The sequence below is a fragment of the Artemia sp. Qi Xiang Cuo genome, chromosome 5 (assembly GCF_049724085.1).
Source record: "Artemia sp. Qi Xiang Cuo chromosome 5, ASM4972408v1, whole genome shotgun sequence".
Lineage (NCBI taxonomy): Eukaryota > Metazoa > Arthropoda > Branchiopoda > Anostraca > Artemiidae > Artemia > Artemia sp. Qi Xiang Cuo.
Window position 1 is genome coordinate 62,243,244 of NC_142798.1, and position 27,728 is coordinate 62,270,971.

General features: G+C 35.8%; 1 protein-coding gene and 1 pseudogene across 1 annotated transcript in view; both read right to left on the reverse strand.

Annotated features, from left to right (window-relative positions):
- The window catches only part of LOC148952353 (cadherin-AgCad1-like), a 229,081-nt gene that overhangs the window by 64,725 nt on the left and 136,628 nt on the right, over positions 1–27,728 (reverse strand). Inside the window, exons 19-20 of the mRNA XM_089089826.1 lie at positions 21,609–21,735; positions 12,570–12,661 (exon numbers count right to left, since the gene is read on the reverse strand). Coding sequence (XP_088945952.1) covers positions 12,570–12,661; positions 21,609–21,735 — 219 coding nt within the window. The remainder of the gene's footprint in view (positions 1–12,569; positions 12,662–21,608; positions 21,736–27,728) is intronic.
- On the reverse strand, positions 22,507–23,543 carry LOC148952354 (uncharacterized; annotated as a pseudogene).

A 27,728-nucleotide genomic window follows, 5' to 3' on the forward strand; every position in this document is an offset into this window, starting at 1 on the left:
TGTGCTTATTCTGAATTAATAATTTACATAATACGTACCAGCCCAGGTGTACCAATCCTGGGACCGCATGTTCACTCTTCCACATGATGGGGGGAGGGGTATGTACGAAGCGGTTAAAAAAAACATTACAGAATAAATAAATGACCAATCCACACGCATCAAACAAATATAAAATATAAAACAAACGTAGTGGAGTCAGCTTTTACTAAGGGGGTCCGCAATGCCTGTATTAGCATGAGTTTTGATCTGTTTTTTTTTTTTTTTTTTCGAGCAGAACTATAATACTGTGTTCATATGTAGGTAGTAGTTCCATTGTAACTGAACCACAGTGTAACTGAACCCCAAGCAACTGATCCACTGTAACTGAGCCACCGTGCAACTGAACCACCGTTCAACTGAAGCACTATGCGACTGAACCACCGTGCATATGAACCAACGTGCAACTGAATCCCCGTGTAACTGAACCCTCATGCTACTGAACCCTCGTGCAAATGAACCTCTTTGAACTCAGCCCTCATACAACTCAACCTCCGTGCAACTCAACCCCATTTAACTAAATCCCCATGTAAATGAACTACCATGTAAGTTAACCCCCGTGCAAGTGAACCACCGTATAACTGAACCACCTTAAAACTGAACCACCGTGCAACTGAACCCTCGTGCAACTGAACCCTCGTACAGCTGAAGCACCGTTCAACTGAACCACCGTCCAACTAAAATCTTGTATAACTTAACTGTCGTACAACTTAAACACTTTACACATATTAGGGGAAATACCTGTTAGAATCTTTAAATGTTCAACCTTCTTGGAATTGTTCGCTTTTTAAGGTCATTATAGAAATTACTGTCAAGAGTATTTATAAAAATGCTCTGTTTTGTTGCACAAAAACAAAGAAAATCGGACGTCATAAACTCTTAAATCCAGGTTTATTTCTCTTTTTTTTATAACTGTTAAGGGGGTTCCCTTCACCCTGTCACTTTCTACGGGTCTACCCCCGTAGACAAATATTATCTTTTGTACTTAATATTGAAAATAAACATTAAAATTATACTAACATTTTGAACTGATGAGCTTTCAGCAATTAATATCATTATACATCAAATATTCAGTTTAATCTATTAGCTCTTTTTAAAGTTGTTTAAGACGAATATAGTTTCACTACAAACAAGTGTTTGAATACTGCTTCCTTTCTTAACTGTAAATAAAAATCAAAAGCCTACTGCGTCATTGGCACTTAACTGAAAACGAATTATATTACAAATATTTTCTTTTCCAGATCTTACAGCATTGAAAATAAAAATAAAATTACAGGGAAATAAATTCTTGAAATGATGGATCTTTCAACAATTAATATCATTATACATCAAATATTCAATAGGGAAATATTTTTTTTGTTTTAAGCTTGATTTTCATATTCAATCTAAGCATTACTCGCTTTAAGATCTACTTATTCATTTAGTCTTTTTGGGTTTCATTTTTTCTTTAATAGTAATTTGTGGTCGTTTTGAGTTTGAATTGTAACAGGTATGTGTATCTGCTGAGCTTAAGTTTAAAATGGCCTTTACTTTTCTTTGAAAACCTTATTTTTCAGAAAGTTCTTAAATTAATTTTTGTTTGTTTTTGATTGCAAAGAGTTTTTAAAAATCCTTATTTCAAAATAAAACTTAAAAAAAATAATAAAATATTCATCAAAGTATCAAAACTGGTATCAAAGTAACAATATCAAAGTGAAAAAATGGGTTTGTGGCAACCTCGAAGTTTTTATTATCTGATGTTTGAACTATTTTTAACAAAATGGCTATCTCAAAATTTTTATCGGATGGGTTTGGGGAAAAGGGCGTTGGGGGGAGGGGGGCTAATTAACGTTTGGTCTTTTTTGACTCTTTAAAAGTGAACTAGAACTTTCTATTTTCAATCAAATGAGCCCTCTCTGAAATTTATACGAGTATCCCTTCTATAAGAACGATATATATCACCAGAATATAACTTACAACGCCTGTCCCTGGGCCCTGGGGATTTGTGTCGACCCCGAAGCTTTAATAACTTTTGACCCTTAAACATGGCACTAGAACTCTCGATTTCCAATCGAATGATCCCCCTTTGAAGTTTCTGCGACGACCGCTTCCATATGAAGTGCCTCTGGGAAAAAAATAAATAAATAGATAATAAAACATTGGAGCCGTACGGCCTTTACTATAGGCACCGCTATAGTGATGCCTCTGATATATAGGATATCGCAGTAAATGCCAATGAGCTGGAACCCACGCAAGAACTGAAGTTTGGTTAATGCTAATGAAATAAAACAAAACAGGACGAAAATATAATAGTTTAGAAACAAGTTTCGGATATATATTTGTACATTAGGGGCGGGGGATAAAGCATAGCACATATTAAATACGCAACCTAACCTAGGTACCTTTTTTCCCCCTAAACCCCAAAACACAAAAGTTTAAATATTGTAAACGCAGGGACACACCACGATCTGCAATCCTATCCTCTATTGAAAGAAACCTGTTCGACTAGTTTCTTAAGCATCTTCCCTATATAATATATCGTGTGGGTTCCAGCTAGTTGACAAGTACCGACATTGCTTATATGCCCTTTCGAAAACCTGCGTGAAAATAATATTTTTGTTTAATTAAAACATCCTCTAAAGGTTCCTTAAAAGTTTCAGTTTAATACTCTTAGCGTTATTAGTTATAGTAATCGTAGTAGTAATATTAGTAGCATGTACATGGAGCCTTCTGGCTAGTTTGAAGTCCCTCACCTCAGTTACACGGTGGTTCAGTTACACGGTGGTTTAGTTACAGGGGTTCAGTTGCTTGGGGTTCAGTTACACGGTGGTTCAGTTACACGCACACCGTAGGTAGTTGGAGGGTGTGGTAATCCGATGCATATGTGTAATGTAGTATTCTAGGAGCAGCCATATAAGCCCAGAAAACTGGGCTTCGTGCTTTTTTGTATATATTAGTTGTGTAATAAAGATCTCCATTCTTAAAAAAAATGATAAAAATGAGTTCGTGTAGATGACCGTAGTGTACTGTAAACACTTTCGGGTGGGTGGTGGTGAGTTTAATAAGCTTGGATTCTTTGCCATTAATATTAAAGTACATATCTCCTTTCCACTTCCTTCCACTCCAGCGTCTATTATAGGATAAAATATCGCAGTTGAACTACGCACTATTCAAACAGCCCCGTGCATCACGTCATTCAGCTGCCTATGATATGAAAATGCCGTCTTAGCAAATCAAAATGTACACCCTTTAAATTACGATTGTTGAACCTTACTCAGGAAAATTGCACCCCCCCCCCCGGATTGAATAACATGAAAAAATCACTTTCTTTACATGGGCAGAAGCGATATGTCCTCTATTTTTTCCAATGGAAAAGAACAAAAAAGGGTAGTGTTCTACTAGCTGCAACCCATGCGTGAAGTGAAGTTTGGTTAATGTTAATGAAATAAAACAAAATATGATAAAAATATAATAGTTCAGAAACAAATTTTGGCTATATATTTGTGCATCATGGGGGGGGGGGGCAAAGCATAGCATATATCAAATACGTAACCTAACCTAACCTAGGTACCTTTATTCCCCCTAAGCCCCAAAAAACTAAAGTTTCAATACTGTAAACGCAATGATAAATCAGTGTTTGCAATCCTCAGCATAGGAATCACCGTTGGAAGAACCAGTTTGACTAGTTTCTTTAGCATCTTCCCTGTATAATATATTGCGTGGGTTGCAGCTAATAGAACAGTATCCAAAAACGGGTATTGTCCATTGAAATAATTCGGCGGACAAATTTCCGCCCACCCCTGGAAATTTTTCTTGCATTTGAAATATGATATTTTTAACTTAAAGTATTCGAAAAAAAAAATATCTGAATTATTAACATACTCGTGGAAATTGTTTGAGTAAGTATATCCAGAAAATCTGAGCAATTCTTGGTAGCACTGTGGTAGAAACCTTATATTAATTAGAACTTACCAGGGACGCCAATCGGGTGGGAAAAATTGACACATAGAGTTTGAAAATTACCTCCCCCTTTGTCTTTTTGTTAAAAAAAATTAAATCTAGGAAAATAACAAAAACTTTTTTTGTGCAAAGCAAGGTATGGGAGTTATACATTTCCACAAAAGGGGGGGGGGATACTGAATATTTTTTTATGTCTAAAATTGCCTTCACCATGCAAAGCTCGGTCTCCTAGTGTTGCATGTTAAAACAGATAAGAATAGATAAAGAGTATCGATCAATACCGCTTATTTGTGAGCATAAAATTTCTAAATTGTGAAAAAAAACATACATATAATGTTTGGATTTACTTTATCCTAATAGTAGCATACATTTTATACAGCATGCTGAGGCAGATATAAATGTCACATAAGCAGTCCTGGCGTTACGTGAAATGCGCCTAATACCAGTAATAATCCTCAGCACATTTATGTCAATTCTTTTTTTTGGAGCTGGTTATAACGAAATATTTAGAAATATGGTATTGTACATAGAGGCAGTTCTACATTTATGGGATAGTATATGGATCCAAAATGCAAGGAATGAGACGTTATCAGCGCTCACCAGGCGTTTGAACTACAAATAAAAGAAATTGGATCTATATTGGAGTTTTGATTTAAATATTGGAAGTAAAAAATTAAACATTTAATTTATTTTGATACGTCCCCCGACTAGCTTCTATGACTAAGCTGCAACTGATTTGACCTATCTAGGTACAGTAATCTATCGCTATCTAGCCGAGGTAAGTCTTAAGATAGGACCGGCATCTAGTTAATCGGACTATTATGTTTGTGAACATATTGGGAACAACTAAATATATTGGGAACAGCTTAGAAGATCTGTGTAAAACTTTAAGGCACTTCAAAGCAAAAAAAGCAGAAGATCGGCCAATTGACATTTAAATTTAGTGTCAGAGGAAGGAGAAGGGGTTAAATAATTATGTCCCTATTCCAAAAAAAAACGAAATATTTTTGCACCAAAAGGTGATACGAGACTTATAATTTGTGCTCAGATAAGTACCAAGATAAATCAGTTGACACTCTTCAGTGCCAGGGTATCAAAATGGTGCATCAACAATATCTCAGGAACGTCTAAGGGTATTAAGTTGAAACTTTCAGAAAATATTGAGTGGATGTTAAATAAAATGAAAAAACACCAAGTGCATCCATTTTGTCAAAATGATGTGCATGCAGTATCTCAGGAACTATGAAGAGCGTCCCATCGAAAGGTCAATTCAAAGATTAAGACTGAGATATTATCTATACTACATTGTCCTGTCCTGGTACAATGGGTTGGATCTCAGTTCGGTAATGCGAGAACCAGAGTTTGAACTCAGCTGCAGCAACACACGGCAGGGCCGTCACAAGAACTTTAGTTGTCAAGAAGCCTTGTTAATCCAATGCATAGTTACTTGCAATCACCGAACAGTTCGTGGTAAGAAACTGTAAGTAAGGAGCAACTTGGCTCAATAGTAACCTGAACACTAAAAAATAGAACTTTGATATCAATAGGTAAATCAAGAGGATCAGCTTATTATGCTGTTTCTAAAGATACAAGATTCATCAAGTTTAGTGTTACCCATCAAAAGTTACGAGCCTGTGAAAATTTGCCTGATTTTTGAAATGGGGGGAGAAACGTCACCTAAAATTCAAGGAATCTTGATGAAAATCACACCTTTGGGTTCAGCATACCAGAGAACCCTATTGTAAAAGTTTCAAACTCATATATACAAAAATGTGGAATTTTGCTATATTTGCCAGAAGACAGATCACGGATGCGTTTATTTTTTCTCAGGGGTGATGCTACTGAAATAATGATCCTAAAAGATCGGGAAAGGGCACACTTGAACGAAAAATTAAAAGTTCTAATGTCCTTTTTAAGTGACAAAAAAGATTGGAGGGCAACTGGCCCCCTCCCACGCCAATTTATTTCCTAAAGTTATTTGACTACAATTTTGAGACGTCCATTTTGTGCAGTATAGTTGAAAGATCAAATAACTATGCCTTTAGGGGTAAAATGACCCCTCCCCCCTCCACGGTCCGTGAGGAGAGGCCTGTAAGTTATGAAATTTGCCCATTGATTGCGTATATTATTTGTTATTCGGAAGTTTACAGACATTTTTTTGGGGGGGGGGGATTTTGTGCTTGGGATAAATCTTCCTTGGGGAGGGATATTTCCGAGGGGGGGGGGGTGAATTTGCCAGAGAAACTAGGGGGATTTGACTGAATTCCTATACAAAATTCTTTTTAATTGTCTTACCTTCTCTTTGCCAACTCAATTTTGCATGTGGAGATTTTCCGGAGGAAATATCCAGGGGCAATTTTCCACCTATTTTGATTTCCGGTAAAAGTTTCCACGAAAGGAGGCATTTTCGGAGTGATCGAGAAACCGATTAGAGATTAAAGGCTTTTACAAATGAAAGTGTGCTAAGGATAATTTTTCAGGCTTAACCGTCCGCAAGAAATTTTACTGGGAGGGGAAATTTTCAGCGAGGATGGAACTGTCTGGGGAAACTTGACGGGGGTGTTTACTTTACAGCTGATGAAATTTTAACGGAGTTTCCCGTGAGCAGGGGGGGGGGTATATTTCACTGAGGGTGAGCCAGATTTACCTGGATTATTTGAAAAATGAACAAAAGTTAAAAAAACAAACACGTTTTTTAAACTGAAAGTAAGGAGCAACATTAAAACTTAAGACAAATAGAAATTATTCCATATATGAAGGGTGGCCCCCTCTTCAATTTGTTGCACTTTAAGCTTAAGTTTAACTGTTTGTTGCAGTTTTTTACGAACTGTTACTGAAACATCGGTGCCGCTTAATTAAAATAGATAGTTTTAAAAATGCTAAAAGCTTTAGAGTAAAGAGCAAGGTATTGAGGAGGGGATAAGTCGGACAACCCTTCATAACGGAATAAATTCTGTTCGTTTTGAGTTTTAATGTTGCTCCTTATTTTCAGTTAAAAACACTTAGGTGAATAGGTTTGAAAATTAATGTTAAAAAGACTAAGTCGCTACGGCTAGAAATAAGTGAAGATGAAAATGTGACGTTGAGTAACGAGCTTATTGGTCAGGTGGACAGCTTCACTTACCTTGATAATATTATTAGCAAAAATGGTGGGAGCAGTGAAGATGTTAAAAGTAGAATAGCCAAGGCTCATGGTGTTGTTTCACAGTTGAATTTTTTTTTCGGAAGGATAGGGAGATAAGTCAACAAACCAAGATTAGAATATTGGAAGATACAGTGGTGACAGGAGTCAAATATGGTTCTAAAGCATAGGTGCTCCGAAACGCGGATGAATATTTGCTAGATGTTTTCCAGAGAAATTGCGTACGGATTTTTCTGGATACCCAATTGACTGACGTATTTCAAATAGCATGCTGTACGAAAAATGTGGTCCAACCCCGCTTTCTAGGGCTATAATGAGAGAAAGGCCGAGATGGCTAGGGCACGTTCAGCGGATGAAGGATGACAGATTGCTGACAATTTTTCTTTTTGGCTAACCGTTTAGGACTAAACAGAAAGGAGGTCGTCTGCGGTTGGAGTGGGAGGATTCCATAAAGAAAGATTTAAGGAAACTTGGAAATTCCTGGGACGGTGTAAAGAGGGGTTCTTTGAATAGATTCGGATGGGGGAGAAGCGTGGGTAGCTGCGTTGGCCTCAAGCGGCTTGGTGCTACGATGAGTTGTAAGTAGACGTAGTAGTAGTAGTTTCAAGGAATAACGAGGGATATGTTGAACTAAATCAGAAGATATTATTTGTATCCACGTTGTCAAAATGGAACATGTGCAATATCTCAGGAACACCTCAAAAATCAAGCTGAAAGTTTTATATGATTTATGATCGGTGTGTTGAACTAAATCAAAAGACACTATGAGCATAAAGGTTGTCAAAATGGCCTCTCTTCAATATCATAGAAACAGCCAAGGGAATTAAATTGAAGCTTTTAGGGTATTTTGACAGACCAACCAAATTAAAAAAAATGCTCCTTTGGACCAGTTTGTCAAAATAACATATCTGCAGTATCTCATGGATCGTTAAGAGTATTAAATTAAAACTTTCAGGCAACGTTGAGGTAAATATTTAACTATATTAAAAAACCCAATGTGCATCCATATTTTAAAAAATGGCGCAGCTACAACATATAGAAAACACATAACGGTATGAATTCAGACCGCCAAGGAAGGGTCAAAACAGTCTTTCTTTTTAGCTCTGACAAACACATTTTGTTTGGCACTACAAGATAACATGGAGATAATAATTCATGCACAGCAATGTAGCAACACAAAATGGAAAACACTATGGTTTGCCAGGCTGTCAAAATGGTGTATCAACAGTATCTTAGGAATTACACGAAGTATTAAGTTGAAAATATCAGGAAGTATCGAGGGGGGGGGGGGAATAGACATTTAATTATGGATTTTGGGAAAGAAGGAAAAAAACTGAAAAGATATAATGTGCATCCTGGCTATTAAATTACAATCTTTGGAATATACCGGGAACCCGTACGGACTATTGAAATGGTAAGTTCTAATGACCTTTTTAGGAGTCAAAAGGGATTAGTGGCCATCCAGACCTCTCCCGTGCTATTTTTTCCTACCCGTTCTGACAACCCCAAGGGCATCCAATAAAATTATTTAGATAGCCATTTTATTCAAAACAGTCTAAGATTCAATAAATGTGCCATCTCTGCAGCAGACGACATATGCCACGTAAGTCAGATGTGTGTCAGGCATCACAAAACAAGCGGAAATCAGACATGTCTTCCAGGTTTGGAAGCCTCTGGATGTGGACTTACAACGGTTCATTTTTTGCAACTAAATTTATGGTCAAATTAATCAAATTTATGAGTTGAGTAAATCAAACAGTTTGGGGTAAAAAGCTGCAAGTAATGAGTGATACAGGCCAATAGTAACCAAAACTATTATAAGAGCAATTTTAATAGCCATTAATGCGTAAAAAGAATTCTTTTTTTTATTCTGATTCCAAATATATAAAATTCATCAAGTTTAATATTACCCATCTAAAGCAACAACCCTGAGAAAATTCGCCTGGTTTCCTAAGAGAGGGAACCATCTATAAAACAGCAAGTGACATTTATGAAAAACCATACTGTAGAGGTATCACGCTCTTTCAAAAATGTGGAATTTCGTATTCCTTTTCTCCAGTAGAAAGATCACGGATGCGTGTTTTTTTTCCCAGGGTGGTCATGTCAAACAGACAGTTCTAGAAGATCAGGAGAGGGCTGATTCGAAGGGAAATTAAAAGTTCTAGCACCTTTTTTATATGACCAAAGGACTGTAGCACGAGAAGAAGCATTTTCTGCTATTTTATGCCAGAAAACTATGATTTTACTTCAAAGAGCCTTTCCTTGCGATCAACCCACCGAAGTACAGCTCGTCAGGTATACCTTGAGCAGGGTACTCCCCGCCAAGAATATCTGAAAACGAGTTTAGCCCGGCGATCGATTGCCACATGGAATAGATTGCCGGCAGATGTAATCCCGAAAAATCCTTCCCTTGACACGTTCAAGAGAAGGTATAAAAAGTACTCCAGTGTTAGAAAATGAGGTAACTACCAGGACTAGCGGAAAATCATCATTTGTGATGGAGCCGTGAAGTCTGTAATAAAAAAAAAGTAAAAAAAAGAGGACTAAGTTGCTATTGATAGAAAATTCTGAGACAGTCAAGCGATTTAAAACTTACAAAAACTATGTATTGAGCTTCTAAGTTGCAGAAAAGGTAATACTGCTCGGTGGTGCAGTTGTTTCTGAAATACAACGTAGTTTATACAAGATAAATGGTTAATGTGAGCATTTTCTTGATGCTTGACTTAACATAGTTTATGTACTTCATTTTTCATGAGATTGTCTATAGTGATATATAGTTTTGCAAAAGCTGTTAAGAAGGAGGGGTGATGGATCCTTGCCAAGGTGGAGGGCAGATACCTAACAGAACGTATTTTAATGCTCAAATTGTCTCCATGAGCTTTGGATATTTACAGAGAGGGGCAGGGGGTATGAAATAATTTCTCATTCCCCTTCATGTAGAGTAAGCCTTAATAAGGGTGTGGCGGGATGATACCTCCTTTTTATAACAAAAAAAAAATGTTTCTTACATATATTTTAGAGCTTTATTTGACGAAACTAATTTTTCCATATTTCAAAAATATGAAATCAACTGATTTTTAAATGAGCATCAGCCATAATAAAGGGAGAGGAATGGTTTTTTTTTAGGGGGAAAGGGATGCCCGATACCTTAAAGAGTGCATTTTAATGTTGAAATTTACTTTTCTTATTGAACCTTTGGATAAATCTAGACTGTGTTTTTGGAATGAGAATGGAGGTTGAAATTGATATCTAATCCCTCTCGATTCCCGGGAATATCTTTTGTCTACTTCCTTCTATCGGCAAGTAAGTAAGTAAGTATTACAACACTAGATTCTCAAGGTCCAAACCGGCGGTGCTGATTTCCGTTTCGTTGCTCTTCAGCCAGGGAGTGCAATGGTGATTAGGGGCCAGTCATCCTATGATTTCGCAGACTCTTCCTGCTTAACTTCCCCAGATTTCTCCAGGTACCCATTTAGAGTTGGGTCTGCTCTAGCTGAGCTTACAGAGTCGCGCCACTGATCCCCGTTCCAAACCGAATAACTGGCCACGCCAGGAATCAAACCCGTGCCCATCAGACAAGGGATTCCCAACCAAAAGCGCCAATCACTTAGCCAGGACGACTCATATTTAAAACTAGACTCTTTGAATAATTATTGGAGGGGCTCGTTTTTTTTTCATGTCTCGAAGCATTGTTTTATGAATACGGTACCAATCGCTACCAATCTATTTACAGTTACTAATAAATGTAATTTATCAGCAAGTTAACGGGTGTGTGTGCGGAGGGTAAACGATATTACATCTTAATAGTGCCAAGGCATGATTTGAAAAATTCATTTAAAAAATATTTTTTAAATGAAAGTAAGCTGCAAGAGTAAAATTGAAAATGAATAAAAATTATTCAATATATGAGGGAAGCTATCCCCTCCTGAGCCCCCAATCCTTACAATAAAGTTGTATGGTACTTAGAAAAAAGCTTTTTATTCCAATTATGCGGGCCTTGTGTTTGAGAGGTCGGTTTTAAGGAGTCGGGGCAAAAAGCAAAACTTTAGCGTAAAGAGAGAGGGGCTGAGCCAACCCCCTGGACAACCCTCTCAAATACAAAATAATTTCTGTTTGTTTTAAGTTTAATTCTTACTCCTTACTTTCAGTTGTATAAACTTGCTTTTTTACGTGTAAATGACTTTTGATTCTATGCTGAAATTTTGGGAGAGAGGACTAAAGAAAACAAAAGACAAAGCATATAAGTAAGCATATCAAACAAGCAAAAATAAAAAATTAAGAGATTTGAAGAGTTACATAATCATTGCAAATGAAGCAGTCCAGTCAAAAATGAAAGTGAATTCCCATAAATCTAATATTATGACCCTTAGTTTCCTTAAGTCAAAGCCATCGTTTACAACTCCGATACCTAATGAAATAATCACAACAAAAACTAAATTCTTAGGGGTCACACTTACTAGAAATTTGAAATGGGAGGCCCACAGTTGTTCTATTATTAAACAGCCTAGTGCATCTCTGTCTTTCCTTAAGCTATTTGCTAAATTTTCATGGCCAAAAGCACATATCCTCTGCCTTTATATAAATTTTGTCCGTCCACTGCTTGAGTGTCCTTAACCAGTGTGGCATTTTGGCCTTACGGTAGATCAGTCCGATAGGTTAAAAATTATCCAGAAGGGAACCCTGATAATTATTTATGGTCGGGACAAAGTGCCTTGCATTCTCCTCCTCAAGGAATTCCACCTCCCTACCTTGGCAACCCGACGTGTTTTTCTTTGGGCTAATTTTGGGAATAATATACATCGTAACCTACGCTTTCAATGTATATTCCCAGCCCCTTATTGCCCACCAAAGCCCCGTTTACCTTGATCAAAAGCATAAGAAATCCCGGTTCTAAGTCCTATCAATGCAAGAACAGAGCCTTACAGAAAGAGCTTTGTGCCAGCGTTTGTTGAAATCATAAATGAATGAACATTGTAATGTATCATGTGAATGTGTCATGCACATTGTTAATAAGTCAGGTTGTTTGTTTCATTTCTATTTGACAAGCCAGTCGAGGTCATCCCCGTATGTTTTTATATTGTACTTATGTTTTTTTTTATACAATGTAGGCTATCTGACAGTAAACGACAAATTCGGCTATTTGATGTTGTGAAAGTTTGCCTGTTAATAAATTATCATTCATTCACTCATCTTAAACTTTCTAGGTGTAAGTCTTGTGCCGATTAAAAGCGTATTTCAGTTGCTTGCACTCTCTTACAAGCAATTACTTGTGCTTTGACGTCCTAATGATCACAGGTATATGCCCTATAAGTTTCAAGTCAATCTGGAAAAAGGTCAAACACTGAAAGCGTTTCCCCGATTTCAAGCCCCCTTTCTCTGTAAAAAGCTTTACTGGACACTCTTATAGATAAATTGTAGATTAAATAGAAATTGTTCTAAAAACAATACTTACGCTGTATTTGCGTTCTACCGTAGGATCCAATTCTTTATTCAGAATGATATTTCCGTCTTTTTGTTCAATCTCAAAAGTAGAAGCCCAGGATCCTTAAAAAAACAACAAATTTGATAAAAATTTGTTTAAAGATTAGAATAAGAGTTAGTTTAAGTTAGGTTAGATAATTAAGTTAGTTAAATTAGGTTAAGAGTTTGGTTAAGAGTAAGGTCAAGTTTAAAAAAGATTAAGAATAAGGCTATTGCCAAGCCGTGTAAATTCTTGTTTAAGCAATAATTTTCATGTGAACGAGAAAATAAGTTTAATATTTTCTTCTATTTGAGATGTTGCAGGCTGGTTCGTCAATAACAAACCAAAATAATTTGTGTGATTTTTCTTTATTACCTTGGATTAAAATCCTGTTTTTTCCGAAACATTGAAAAGGGAGATAGAATAAATGTGTGGATAAACTTTTTCAAGGCCGTGCCCAGAGGGGGGGGTGGGGGTTAGGGGGGTTTGAACCGCACCGAAATGGTTTTCTGACTCGTAAAAACGTAACAAAAATTGATATAAAAAAAATTACGTGTTTTTTGAGTTTTTTTTTGTAACCCCCCCCTCCGAGAATTCTTTTTGAGTAAAATCCCTTCCGAAAAAAAATCCTGGGTACAGCCTTGTACTTTAGGTGCTCAATTGAAGCAAAGAGTCAATGTAACAAGATATTTTCAATTTTTAAATTATTTTTGAAAGATAGTTCTCCCTCTTTTTTGAATTTTAGTATTAAAGTCCTAAGATGGAATGTGCAAATTTGATAGTTTATGAAACACTTTCAAATATTTTCCTAACAAGATACTTCGTATTCATAATTCTTCAGTTTGAAAAATTTAATGTGAGTAATCAATATCAAAATAATTTCAACTGTGACAAATTTGCAAAATTATTACAGCATATAATTCGCAAACACAAATTTTTTTTTGATGCGATAATGCAGAATAAATTTTTTGATCGAAACCTATTGCATGTTGCTCAGTTTTATCCCGGAATTTACAGGCAAAAATCCTTATACTACTTAAAAAGTAAGAATATCTTGAGATTAGTAACTGCGCGAATAGTTTATTTGTCTTTGATTTCTCTCTCTCTCTCTCGCTCTCTTATACACACACACACACACAAACTCTCTTTGTCTATCGCTCTCATGCACTCACTGTATCTCTTTGTGTACCACTCACTGCATTACTCACCGGCTAAATCATTCATTCAATATATCCCTCACTCAGTTTTCTTTTACTTCTCTTCCACCTTCCCTCCCCATTTTGTTTCCGTCTATTTGGTTCTTTTAATTAAAGAATCATTATTGACTGCTTTACTCTGCAGTCAATGTACTTTCTTCTTCACTTCATTCATGTACAGGATTAAACAAAAAAAACAAGTTTTTTAAACTGAAAGTAAGGAGCGACATTAAAACTTAAAACGAACAGAAATTGTTCCGTATATGAAAGGGGTTGTCCCCTCCTCAACGCCTCGCTCTTTACGCTGAAGTATTTTATTGTTTTAAAAAATAATGTTGTGAGACAGAGTCAAACTTTAGCGAAAAGAGCGCGGCGTTGAGGAGGGGACAGCCCCTTTCATATACGGAATAATTTCTGTTCGTTTTAAGTTTTAATGTCGCTCCTTACTTTCAGTTTAAAAAACTTATTTTTTTAAATTTAATTTCTGATCGTTTTTTAGTTAATGCAGCTTTGATTTTGGCTCACCGTCATTGAATAAGTAAACAAATTTGCATAAAATTTTTACTTTTCTTTTGCTAAATGGCTGTCTCTAAATTTGGTTCTGACGTAATTTACAAATTAACTTATGTAACGAACTTCTATATTCGTATATTTTTCTTATGGCAAAAAATACAAAGTTGCAGATTTTTGCAGATATGAGCTTAAAACCTATGTAATAGGGTTTTCTGAGACGCTGAATCTGACGGTGTGATTTTCAATAGAATTCTTTCACTTGTAGGGGATGTTTCCCCCCTCTTAAAAAAATCAGGTAAATTTTCTCAGGGTTGTAGCCTTTGATAAGTAATACTAAACTTAATAAAATTTATATATTTAGAATCAGCATTATAAACCCATTCTTTTGATACATTTATTGACATTAAAATTCCGTTTTTAAAAGTTTCGATTACTATTGAGCCGTATCGCTTGTTTTTTTTATTTTTTTTTATTACGTATATGTTATTACGTATATGAGGGGGTTCTCCCCTTAGTCAATACCACGCTCTTTACGTTAAAAGTTAAAATTTTTTTAAATTCACAAACCCCTGAATCACAAAGGCCGTTTAAATAGAATAGTTAGCTCTTTTTAAAACACTAAAAAAAAAAATGTAGCGTAAAGAGCGAGGTATTGACTTGAGGGAGAACGCCCTCATATACGTAATAATTTCTGTTCATTTTAGGTTCTAACGTTGTTTCTTATTTTCAGTTGAAAAAACTATTTTCTTTAAATTTAATTTTTGATCTTATTTTAAATAATGCTTGGATATCCGGCGCTCCCTTCATAGAAATGTCCCTTACCCCAAAGAAACATCCTCCACGGAAATATTCTCCCGAGTAACCCCCTCCTCCAGCCCCCCCCCACCAGAAAAAAATCCTTCCTGAAAATGTGTATACGTCCCAATAACCAATACAATATGTAAGCAATGGGCAAAGTTCATAACTTGCAGCCCTTCCCCTGGGAACTGTCAGGGATTAAGTCATACTAAAAGACATATTTATTAGATTTTCGACAATGTTGAAAAAAATGGCTATCTTGAAATTTTGATTGAGTGACTTTGAGAAAAAAATGACTCTGGGAGGGAATCTGGTAGCCCTCCATTGTTAGTTCACTTAAAAAGGGCACTAGAACTTTTAATTTCTGTTCCAATGAACCCTCCTACGATATTCTAGGACCACTGGGTCAATACGATCACCCCTGGGAAAAATAAACAAAAAAAAAATAAACACGCATCCGTGATATTTCTTCTGGCAAAAAATCGATAATTCCATATTTTTGTAGATAGGAGCTTGAAACCTCTACAGTGGGGTTTTCTGATACGCTGAATATGATGGTGTGATTTTCATTAAGGTTCTATAATTTTTAGGGGGTCTTTCCCCCTTTTTTCGAAAATCAGCCAAATTTTCTCAGGCGCGTTACTTTTGATGGGTAGAATTAAACTTGATGAAAGTTATATTTTTGAAATTAGAATTAAAATCTGATTCTTTTGATGTATCTATTGGTACTAAAATTCCGTTTTTTAGAGTTTCGGTTACCATTGAGCCGGGTCGCTCCTTACTTACAGTTCGTTACCACGAACTGTTTGATTAAATAAAAAAAACATGTTTTTTTTTAACTGAAAGTAAGGAGCAACATTAAAACTTAAAAATAACAGAAATTATTCCGTATATGAAAGGGACTGTCCCCTTCTCAACGCCTCGCTCTTTACGCTAAAATTTCTTATTGTTTTCAAAAAATAGAGTTGTGAGAAATAGTCTAACTTTAGCGTAAAGAGGGAGGCGTTGAGGAGGGGACAGCCCTTTTCATATGCGGAATGATTTCTGTTCGTTTTAATTTTTAATGTTGCTCCTTACTTTCAGTTAAAAAAACTTGTTTTTTATATTTAATTTTTGAACATTTTTGAATTAATGTAGGTTTTGAATTTGGCTCACCGTACATGAAAAAAAAAAATTGCATATTAATTTTACTTTTATTTGGTTAAATGGCTTTCTCGAAAGCTGTTTAATTTTTTTTACGAACGTTTTTATTAGTAATTAATTAAAAAAAACTTTTTCCACAAAATAAGTTTTTCAAATAAAAGTAAAGAAATCCATTAAACAAAAAATGAGCAAAAATAAAATCAAATAATCTACCAATCTCGAAACTACCACATTTAGCATCGATAAATAAATGAAACCCAAAATGAACAGAAATTACAATAATAACCCAGTCAAACTCAAAACGAGCAGAACGAGCCTTCCCAAGGCCAGAACAAAATTTGCACTTCACCGAAAAAAATACAAATGTTTTTACTTTTATAACTTTAATAAATCAAATAATTTTAACATTTTGATTACTAAATATCAGTATATGTATTTTAAACTGACAATGCACATTCATTTGTATTTTTTCAGCAAAGTGCAAGTTTTGTTCTGGCCTTGGGAAGGCATAGGGATTTTGCGACCAACTTATGTTAATTTCTGCTGGTTTTGAATTTGATTCAAAACGTGCCTCAAGAGGCACTCGCCCTTTCAATTTCCAATCAAATGAGCCCTTTTGAATGTTCTACGACAACTCTTTCAATAAAAACCTTATATGTCCCCAGGGATTAACTTACAACCAGGGCTGGGGGAGGGGGGTTGTCATACTCAAAGACCTAATTTCTAAAACTTTCAACCTCGTTGAAGAAAATTGCTATCTCACAATTTTGATTGGATGTGTTTGGGGAAATGGTGGGCGTGAGAGGGGGGTTAGTTGCCCTCCAATATCTTCCGACGATTAAAAAGAGCACTAGCCCTTTCAATTTCCAATCGAATGAGCCCTTTTTGAAGTTTCTACGACAACACGTTCTATAAAAACCTTATATGCCCCAGGGCATAAATTACAACCCTTGCCCTGAGGGCTGTGAGGGGGCTGTAATCCTCAAAGACCTAATTTCCAGAACTTTCAACTACGTTCAACAAAATGGATATTTAAAAATTTTGATTGGATGTATTTGGGGAAATGGTGGGCGCGAGAGGGGCGTTAGTTTCTCTCCAATCACTTTCAACTATTAAAAGGGGCACTATCCCTTTCAATTTCCAATCAAATGAGCCCTTTTGAATGTTCTACGACAACGCTTTCAATAAAAACCTTATATGCCCCAAGGGCACACTAGCCCTTTCAATTTCCAATCGAATGAGCCTTTTTGAAGTTTCTACGATCACGCGTTCTATAAAAACCTTTTATGCCCCAAGGCATAACTTACAACCCTTGCCCTTAGGGCTGTGAGGGGGTTGTCATCCTCAAAGACCTAATTTCCAGATCTTTCAACTACCTTAAACAAAATGGCTATCTCAAAATTTTGTTTTGATGTGTTTGGGGAAAGGGTGGGCGTAAGAGGGGCGTTAGTTTCTCTCCAATCACTTTCAACTATTAAAAAAGGCACTAGCTTTTTCAATTTCCAATCAAATGAGCGCTTTTAAAGTTTCTACGACAACATTTTCAATAAAAACCTTATATGCCCCCAGGGCATAACTTACAACCCTTGCCCTGGGGGCTGGGAGGGCGAGGGGGGTTGTTATCCTCAAAAGACCTAATTTCCAGAACTTTCTACTACGTTTAAGAAAATGGCTATCTCAAAATTTTGATTGAAATAGTGGGCGTGAGAGGGGGGGGGGTAGTTGCCGTCCAATCATTTCCGACTATTAAAAAGGGCACATACCCTTTCAATTTCGAATCGAATGAGCCTTTTTGAAGTTTCTGCGACAACGCTTTTTATAAAAACCTTATATGCCCCAGGGCATAACTTACACCCCTTGCCCTGAGGGCTGGGAGGGGGGGGTGTCATCCTCAAAGACCTAATTTCCAGACCTTTCAACTATGTTGAAGAAAATTGCTATCTCAAAATTTTGACGGAAATGGTGGGTGTGAGGGGGCTTACTTGCCATCCAATCACTTTCAACTATCCAAAAGGGCACTAGTTGTTTCAATTTCCAATCGAATGATTCCTTTTTGAAGTTTCTACGACAGTACTTTCTATAAAAAAAAACTTATATGCCCCCAGGGCATATAAGGGGTGTGGGAGGAGTGTCATCCTCAAAAAAATAATTTCCAAACTTTTTAACTACGTCGAACAAAATGGCTATCTCAAAATTTTGATTGGATGTGTTTCGGGAAATGGTGGGTGTAAGAGGGGTGTTAGTTATAATCCAATCACTTTCGACCATTAAAAAGGGCACAAGCCCTTCTAATTTAAAATCGAATGAGACATTTTTGAAGCTTCTTCAACATCACTATCTATTAGAACCTTATAAGCCACAAGTGCATAACTTACAATCCTTGCCCCTGGGGCTCTGAAGGGGTTATCATCCTCAAAGACCTAATTTCTAAATTTTTTAACTACTTTGAACAAAATGGCTATCTAAAAATTTTTATTGTATGTGTTTGGGGAAAAGGTGGGCGTAAGAGGGGGGTTAGTTGCCCTCAAATCACTTTCGACTATTAAAAAGGGCACTAATACTTTGAATTTCCAATGGAATGAGCCCTATTACAAGTTTCTACGACAAAGCTTTCTATAAAACCCTTATATGCCCCCAGGGCATAACTTACAACCCTTACCCTGAGGGCTCAGGGCGGAGTATCATCCTCTTCGATATAATTTCCGGACCTTTCAACTACTTTAAACAAAATGGCTATATTAAAATTTTGATTGGATATGTTTGGATAAGTAATGGGCGTGGAAGGGGTGTTAGTTGCCTTCCAATCACTTTTGACTATTAAAAAGGGCGCTAGCCATTTCAATTTCCAATCAAATGAGCTCTTTTTTGAAGTTTCTACGACAACGCTTTCTATAAAAAAAAACCTTATATTCCTCAAGGGCATAACTTACAACCCTTGCCCTGAGGGCTGTGGGGGTGGGTGTCATCCTTAAAGATCTAAGTTCATGAATTTTAAGCGACGTTTAACAAAATGGCTATAGCAAAATTGCGACTAGATGTGTTGGGGGAAAGGGTTGTTATGAGAGGAGGGCTAGTTGCTATTTAGAAGGTTATAACTATTAAAAAGGACAAAAACCCTTTGAGTTTCCAGTCGAATGAGCGCTTTTTGAAGTTTCTATGAACGCACTTTCTATAAAAAAAAACTTATATGCCCCAGGGCATAACTTACAACCCTTGCCCTGAGGGTTTTGGGGGATTGTCCTCCTCAAAAACATAATTTCTGTCTTGAAATCAGCTCTACTTTACAACATAGATATCTCAAAATTTGAGTGGATATGGTTGGGGAAATGGCTTGCAGGGGTGTTAGCTGCCTTCAAATTCATTTTAGATGTTGAAAAGAGCAGTAGACATTCCGATTTTAACTTGCATGATTCCTTTTCGAAGTTTCTACGACAATTCATTCGATACGAAGTGCCCTGGTCTAAGACCAGAAACCAAAAAATTAAAAAATAAATAATACATTGTGCCAACACCGTTCTTTACTTAGGCAGTGCTATTGTGCTGCCTATGATATCTATCAGATAGACTATCAAAACTCCGTTGAAGACTAGATGAAGGTAGTGGATCCAGTGAAGATGAAAGGGATTATTTTCACAGCTGAATGTTTATAAGAATAGGAGAATAAGTCTATGAACTAAAATTAGAATATTGGAGATCAAGGAAAAGAGAATGGTCAAGTGCGGTTCAAATACGTGGTCCTTCAAAAGTTTGAAGAAAGTTTATTAAATGTCATCAAGAAGAATCGTATAAGAACATTCTTAAGTGCTTTTTCAACTGGTCATTTATCAAATAATAAGCTGTCTAAAAGTTTGGTTTGATTTCACTTTCTTTGTCTACAATGAAAGAAAGGTCAAGATTACTTAGCCAATTTTACTGGATGGAGGAGGACATAACGCTAAAGGCTCTGCTTTTTGCGATCCACCTGGAGCCAAACAATTAGCAGTTCGTCCCCGAATGGGGTAGGAAGTGGGTTATTGAAGGAGCTTAAAATGACTTTTTTAATAAATCGAGGTGGTAGAGAATTGGGCACATCACATGTGTCCACCCGAGGCTAACACAGCTACACAAGCTTCCTCCATCCCATTCTATTCAAAACCTTCCTCTTTACACCCTCCCAGGAAGTTCCTATTTCCCTTAAATCTTTCTTTATGACATCTTCCTACCCCAGCCGCGGACGACCTGCTTTCCGTTCAGCCCTTCATGGTGGGCCGAAAAGGACAATCTTTGGAAATCTCTCATCCTTCATTCGCAGAACTTGCACTAGCCATCTCAATCTTTCTTTCATTTTTACCCTAGAATGCCGGATTGAATCATACTTTTCGTACAGCCTACTGTTTGAGCATATAAGCAGCCATATTTTTGAAAACATCAGTCATGGAATACTTTTGTACTTTGAAAATCTATTGTGGGCAAATTCATCACTTTTTCAACTACCAAGAAAAAAAAATCTTTAGAACTACCAAGAAAAAAAAATCTGGGCAAAGAAAGCTGACGATCCACAAGGTAGACGACACTGCTACTAATTCCAAGAATAGTTATTCATATCTTTAGAAGGAAGAGCTTTCAAATACTATTAGAATTTTCCTGTCCCAGTAGCGGAATAACTTATATCTATTATTTCAATTTTAGATTGGGGGTTAATTTTATCACTCAGAAGATAATTTTAGTTTGGCTAATATTTTTACACTTATTGGCATAATCGTCAAAGAATTTTCACATGTTTTGCTGCTAAGTGTAAGGTTTCCCTACAGTTTTATGCCAAATAAAGAACAGCAAAATATTACGAAAACAACTAACAGCTCATGCCACACAAAACCGTCAGAGGGCAACACGGATGTACACACTTCTCTTCCACCTCGATCTATTCAAAAATTCAATTTTAAGCTCCTCCACTAAAGCTCAATTTCCTTTAAATCTTTCCTTATGACCACTTCCTATCCCATTTGGGGAGGACTGTTAATTGTTTGGCTCCCGGTGGATCACAAAAAAGCAGTCTTTAGCATTCTGTGCTTCTCCTTCCAGAAAAAAGTCGCTAAGTAATCTTAACCTTTCTTTCATTGTGCACAAAAAAAGTGAAATCGAACCAAAGTTATAGACAGTTTATTATTTGATAAACAGCCAGCCAAACGAGCACGTTTGAATATAGCAAGGTCATTATCCATGCATTATAGTAAAAGCTGTTTTTAAACTACAAATTTTGAAAACATTTAAGATGGAACATTAAAACAGTTACATAGCTAGACTTATTCCTATTTAAAAACTGGTCATTTTTTTTTTTACCAAGAGAGCAGATCAGTATAGAGCAAAAAAAAGTGCATGTGAGTGCAAGTCCTTCTTTTACCTGATCCTCCTATTAGACTAAAGAATATATTAGCATTCTCTCCAGCATCGTCATCATGGGCAACAACAACTAGCGGTCGAGAGCTCGTGCCAGTTTCAATCATTACATTCTGTCCTACTGGGTTTCCCTGTAAAAAAAAAGAAAAAAAGAAATAGAATACTTTTAGCGAAATTTGAGTTCAGAAACACAGACCAGCCCTTAAGTAGCTTTGAGCCATTTTTGGACCTAATTTGGAAAGAGGAGACATTTTATAGCAGATCAAATCCCTAAGGCCCTAAGGAGAAGACTAAATAAAAAATAGCAAAATGTTGTTGATACATCTGAAAAAAGGTTTATTTCCATTAGTTTTTTTTGCTAATCTTGTTGAAAATTACTACTCCAGCACTTTCACTATTTACTTTTCCAGAATTTTTTTTCAGTTCCTGCTGTATTTTTGGTTTTTTACCATCCTTTTTATTCGAGGATGTTCTTCCTTCCTTTTTTTCATTTTTTTAATTCAACAATTCGAGGAAACCATGTTCATAAATCAGAAGCACGATTAAGCTTTTTGACTATGTACTCTCTTTTAAATCTCAATCAAACAAACACAACTGAAAAACAATAAGGAAATTTTTTCCCAAGACAGTGCAATTTAAATCGGTGAATATTTCGGCCCTATGTCCAAGGGCCGTCTTCAGCACAACATTAAAGGAAAATATATATATAAAACAAACTTACATTAAAATACGAAGTTTAAAACTAAAAATGCTTTTAAAAAACGCTTTTAAAAAATCTTTAAAACAGCCCCAGTATCCTTACTTCAACAAAGTTCAACCAGGACTGATAAATAAAATGATGAGAGAGGATGAATTCATTTCAAACGAAATAAAATGAAATTATCAACTGCAAGTTTTCAAAGCTAATCTTGCTTTTTAGCAGCTAGTCTTAAAGACCTTTTTGTAATGGGTTCAATGCTATTGTCAATTTGTTCAGTAAAATATTCTGTTTGATAATTTTCAATTACATTTGAGCATAAGACATTTAGTGAAAATTCTCCTAAGTCCCTATTTTTACAAATATTATTATTTATTTTGAGCGTCATTTTAATAGATTCCGGGCTACCTGGTTCATCCTCAATTCATCGCTAATGAGACAAGATTTTTCGAAAAGTATTTTGTGGCTGGGGTTATTAAATATATGGCTAGCTAAAGCAGAATCAAAGGAGTTGATAAAATTATTAGCAATTAACGCTTTTTCTATGTCTTCTTTATGCTGGTGTATCCGTTTTTCTAGATTCTGATGAGTTCTGCTAACGTAGTAATTGCCACAATCGCATGGTATTTGATAAACCCCTCTTTGGCGAGTAACTGGGGTTTTATCTTTACCGGAGTTTAAGAAATTTGTGATTTTAAAATTATTGGTGAAAACTAAATACAGACTGTTTTTTGTCCAAATATTTTTTATTTTTGTGGTGATTCTTGGGATGTACGGAAGATAGATTATATTAGAGGGTTTTTCCGGAGCCTCACATTGTGAAATATCGTTGATTTTACGACAATGTCTTTTTAGTCTATGGTTAATCGTATTATTGACAAAAGGAATGGGGTATCCGTTGCCAAAAAGAATATCTCTGATAAAATTTATTTCTGCTTTTATGTATGAATCGGAGCAAATGTTCAGGGCACGGTCAATGAGAGAAGTTACAACTCCTCTTTTTACTTGTGGGGGGTGATTTGAATTAAAATGAAGATATCTATTGTTTTGTGTTGGTTTTCTATAGATAGTGAAGTCAAAATTATTAGCATTACGGATAATTAGCAAATCTAAAAATGGTAGTTTATTTTCAAATTCAATTTCTAGGGTAAACTGCAAATTTCTATCATAAGTATTAAGATGATCTAGGAAACCCCGAAGTTCAGTTTCCCCATAATTCCAAAGTGAAATTACGTCATCCATGTAACGACCCCAATAAACATGTTTTAAAAAATACGAATTTAATGCCCAATTTTCAAGGTTCTCGACATAAATATTAGCCAGTAGGCCGGATAGAGCTGCTCCCATTCGTAACCCATTTATTTGTTGATAAAAAGAATCACGAAACTGAAAATACATTGAAAACTTATTACAGATTTTAACAAGATTAAATAAAACTTAACCATCAATCCCTGTCGCCGAGTCTTCGATTAAGTGATAATTTTCTTCTATTTTTTTTAATAATTGCTCAGAAGTAGCCACATCTATATTCCGTACATCCCAAGAATTACCACAAAAATAAAAAAATATTTGCACAAAAACAATCTTTATTTAGTTTTCACCAATAATTTTAAAATCACAAATTTCTTAAACTCCGGTAAAGATAAAACCCCAGTTACTCGCCAAAGAGGGGTTTATCTAATACCATGCGATTGTGGCAATTACTACGTTGGCAAAACTCATCAGAATCTAGAAAAACGGATACACCAGCATAAAGAAGACATAGACAAAGCGTTAATTGCTAATAATTTTAATAACTCCTTTGATTCTGCTTTAGCTAGCCATATATTTGATAATCCCAGCCACAAAATACTTTTTGAAAACTTCTCTCATTAGTAGTGATTTGGGCATAAAACAGGTGGTCCGGGAATCAATCGAAATTAGGCTAAAAATAAATAAAAACGCTTCTTTAAATATTGACTTATGAGAATATTTACTTAAGTCTTTATGCTCAAATTTAATCAAAAATGGTACGGAAAAAAAGTTTATTGAACCCTCTAACAATAGCACCAAACCTGTTATACAAAGGCTTTGAAAACTAGTGAATTAAAAAACAAGGTTGGCTTAGAAATCTTGCATTTATAATAATTTTATTTTATTTCGTTTGAATGAGTCCTTCCTCTCTCATCATTTTATTTATCAGTCCCGGTTGAACTTCGTTGAAGTAAGGATACTGGGGCTATTTTGAAGGTTTTTTAAAAGCGTTTTTTAAAAGCATTTTTAGTTTTAAACTTCATACTTTGATGTAAGTTTGTTTTATATATATTTTTTCTTTAATGTTGTGCTGAAGACGGCCCTTGTACATAGGGCCGAAATATTCACCGATTTAAATTGCACTGTCTTGGAAAAAAATTCCCTATTGTTTTTAAATTGTGTTTGTTTGATATGGAAAGGCAGTGTGGTCTTCGTCAATATTTAAATCTTAATGTTTGAATTAACAGAATTTTGGTCTAGGTGTATTTTGCTACTTACTAGGTTATTTAGCATGCAGTGTATAGCGTCGAACGTAGCAAGGAATATAGGTATGATAAGGAAGCTAAAAGCATCAGTTTCCGCAGAAAGTTTTGCGTCTTTTATATTTCTCATTAGTCCATCCTTATTTACTATACTGTTGCTCTGTTTGGTCTGGAACATTTTATGTTCACCTGAAACCTTTGCGTGTTCTCCAGAATTCAGCGTAGCGTGCTATTTATGGAATTGATAGACCTGCCTCAGCTAGAAATATTTATCCGCGGATCCATATTTTACCGTTTTTAGGGTTGTGCTTATTTTATAAGCTTCAACTAATGTCTGATACTCTTAATGATATTGCTCCGATGTGTCTTTGTCATATGTTTGAGACAGCTGCTGATGTCCATGAGCATCTAACGAAACAGGTTGGTATGTATAGAAGGCAGATTAGAGTGTTTGTGCGGTCTGTTTTCTCTGCTCATCATATTCTTCCGGTGCTGTGGTCACAGAGGTCATCTTATATTAGGGATATTGTTCAAAGGTCTGGCTTCCGCAAGCAGTTGAGACACCATTGCCTGCAGGTTTATGAATTGTGATTTTTCTTTCTTAAGTAGTTCTATATATTTAATATGTTTTATATATATGTTTACTTTGTTGTGGAATGGGAACCCGAAAACACTGATGTAAATTAAGGCCTTTTTTTGGAGGGGTAATACAAGTCCAGGTTACTAAGTTTCATTCTTTTTTCAGTGATTTTTGTTTGTGATTAAATTATGTCTACATTTAAAAAAAAAAAAAAAACCGCAGTTGTTGTAATTACAGATATGGATACTTGAACGGTCTTTGTGGTTTTTTTTTATATATAACAATCAAAGAGCAGCCCCTGATTTTCGGTAATCGTTTTTGGGAGCCCAAAAGAAAGAACTAATAGGTTCATGCCAATAATGTGTCATCCTTTCAATTAATTAGATATAAAAATAAGTTTTTTCAAGTGAAAGTAAGAAGCAACACTAAAACTTAAAATGGACAGAAATAATAACGTATATGATGGGGTATAGCCCCTCCTCAATCCCTCACTCTTTATACTAAATTTTGACTTTTTGTTCTAATTATTTAAGAATGACTCCTGAAAAACAAGAGCCGTTTAATTAGAATAATAAGCTTTAATAAAAGTTCTAAAATAACTTTAGCGTAAAGAGTGAGGTATAGCGGAGGGAGCAACCCCCTTATATATATGTAATAATTTCTGTTCGTTTTAAGTTTTAACGTTGCTCCTAACTTTCAGTTGAAAAAGCTTATTTTTTTATTTGATTTCTAATCGTTTTCTAAGTAATGCCATGAAACCAGCTCCCCTTCGACTGGAAATTCTCTTCCTCCATGACAAGTTCCTCTGTGGAAAGTTCCACAAACTTAATCACCCCCCCCCCCATCTAAGAAAATCTCCCCTCCTGAAAAATATCTGTATACTTCCCAATAACCAATACTATATGTATGGGCAAAGTTCATAGCTTGCAGTCCTTCCCCCGGGGGCTGTAGGGGGTCAAGTCTTCCTTAAAGACATAGTTATTAGATTTTTTGACTATGCTAAACCCAATGACTAACTAAAATTTTGATTAGACGACTATAGTAAAAACTAGGGCGTGGGTGGGGGGGGGGAGGCTAGCTACCCTTCAATATTTTTGGTCGCTTAAAAAGGCCACTAGATCTTTTGTTTTTAGATAAAATGAGCCTTCTTTCGATCCTCTAGGATTACTCCCTTGAAAAAACAAACAAACAAAGCGGTGTTTCCCACTTTTTCAAAAATTTTGCAAATTTTTCCCAGGCCCGTAACTTTTGATGGTTAATATTAAACTTGATATTTTGAATAAGCTTCAAAATTCGATTCTTTTGATGATCCATTATTATAAAGATTCAGTTTCGTAGGGTTTTGGTTACTATTGAGCCGCATCGCTCCTTGCTTATAGTTCGTTACCACAAACTGTTTGATACGACTGTTGAGTCCCCTGCTATGAGTCATGTTTCATGCCAAAGTTGTTACATAGTCCTTTCTTTTGCTTTTTGTCAATCCAATCCATTTCTTGTGATATATATAGCTTTGGATTCAGTCAGGTCCAAGTGGCTATGGAAGAGGGGGACAAGGGCAGACAGATGTCCTAGGGTACAGACTGTGAGGAAATACCAAACTGAGTTCCGTCAACACTATGATCTAATTATATTGTTGTATTTGTGGTGGAGATAGGGGGAACAACTGACATGATGGCTAAGCGCTGAAATACCTAGCTAAGCCTCCATCAGGTCCTTCAAATCTTTCGTATAGAATAGTCTCAAATAAGTTTCTTATATATGTGTAGTTATTAGTGTTTCCCAAACAAAAAAACTATCACTGTAGGCTGCAGTTAAATGATAGAAGGAGATAGTTCCCCTGAAATTTTAGCTTTATTTTGAAGATTTGTACTTTTGAGGGGAAAGTACAATTGTACAAGGGGATTGGATGCTCAATGTTTGGCATGCTTCAGCAGGGACAATACCATGAGATTTCTACTTATATCTGAATTTTTCTTTCCCTTTCCATTATATCTTCGTTTGGCGTTTGCAATACTGATTCTTAAACCTAGCCAGGCCTTTTTAGGGCAATTAAGCCTCTTAAATTCAAATTCTACTTTGACCAAAAATAAACTAGAAATCGGGTGTATATCATGTCTTTAAAAAATAAAAAATTGGCAGAAAATATCTACTGTATTTATTACAACAGTATTGCCGCATTTGAGTTTGAATTAAATAAAAAAAACAAGTTTTTTTAACTGAAAGTAAGGAACGACGTTAAAACTTAAAACGAACAGAAATTATTCCGTATATGAAGGGGGCTGTCCCCTCCTCAACGCCTCGCTCTTTACGCTAAAGTTTTTTTATTGTTTAAAAAAATAGAGTTGTGAGAAA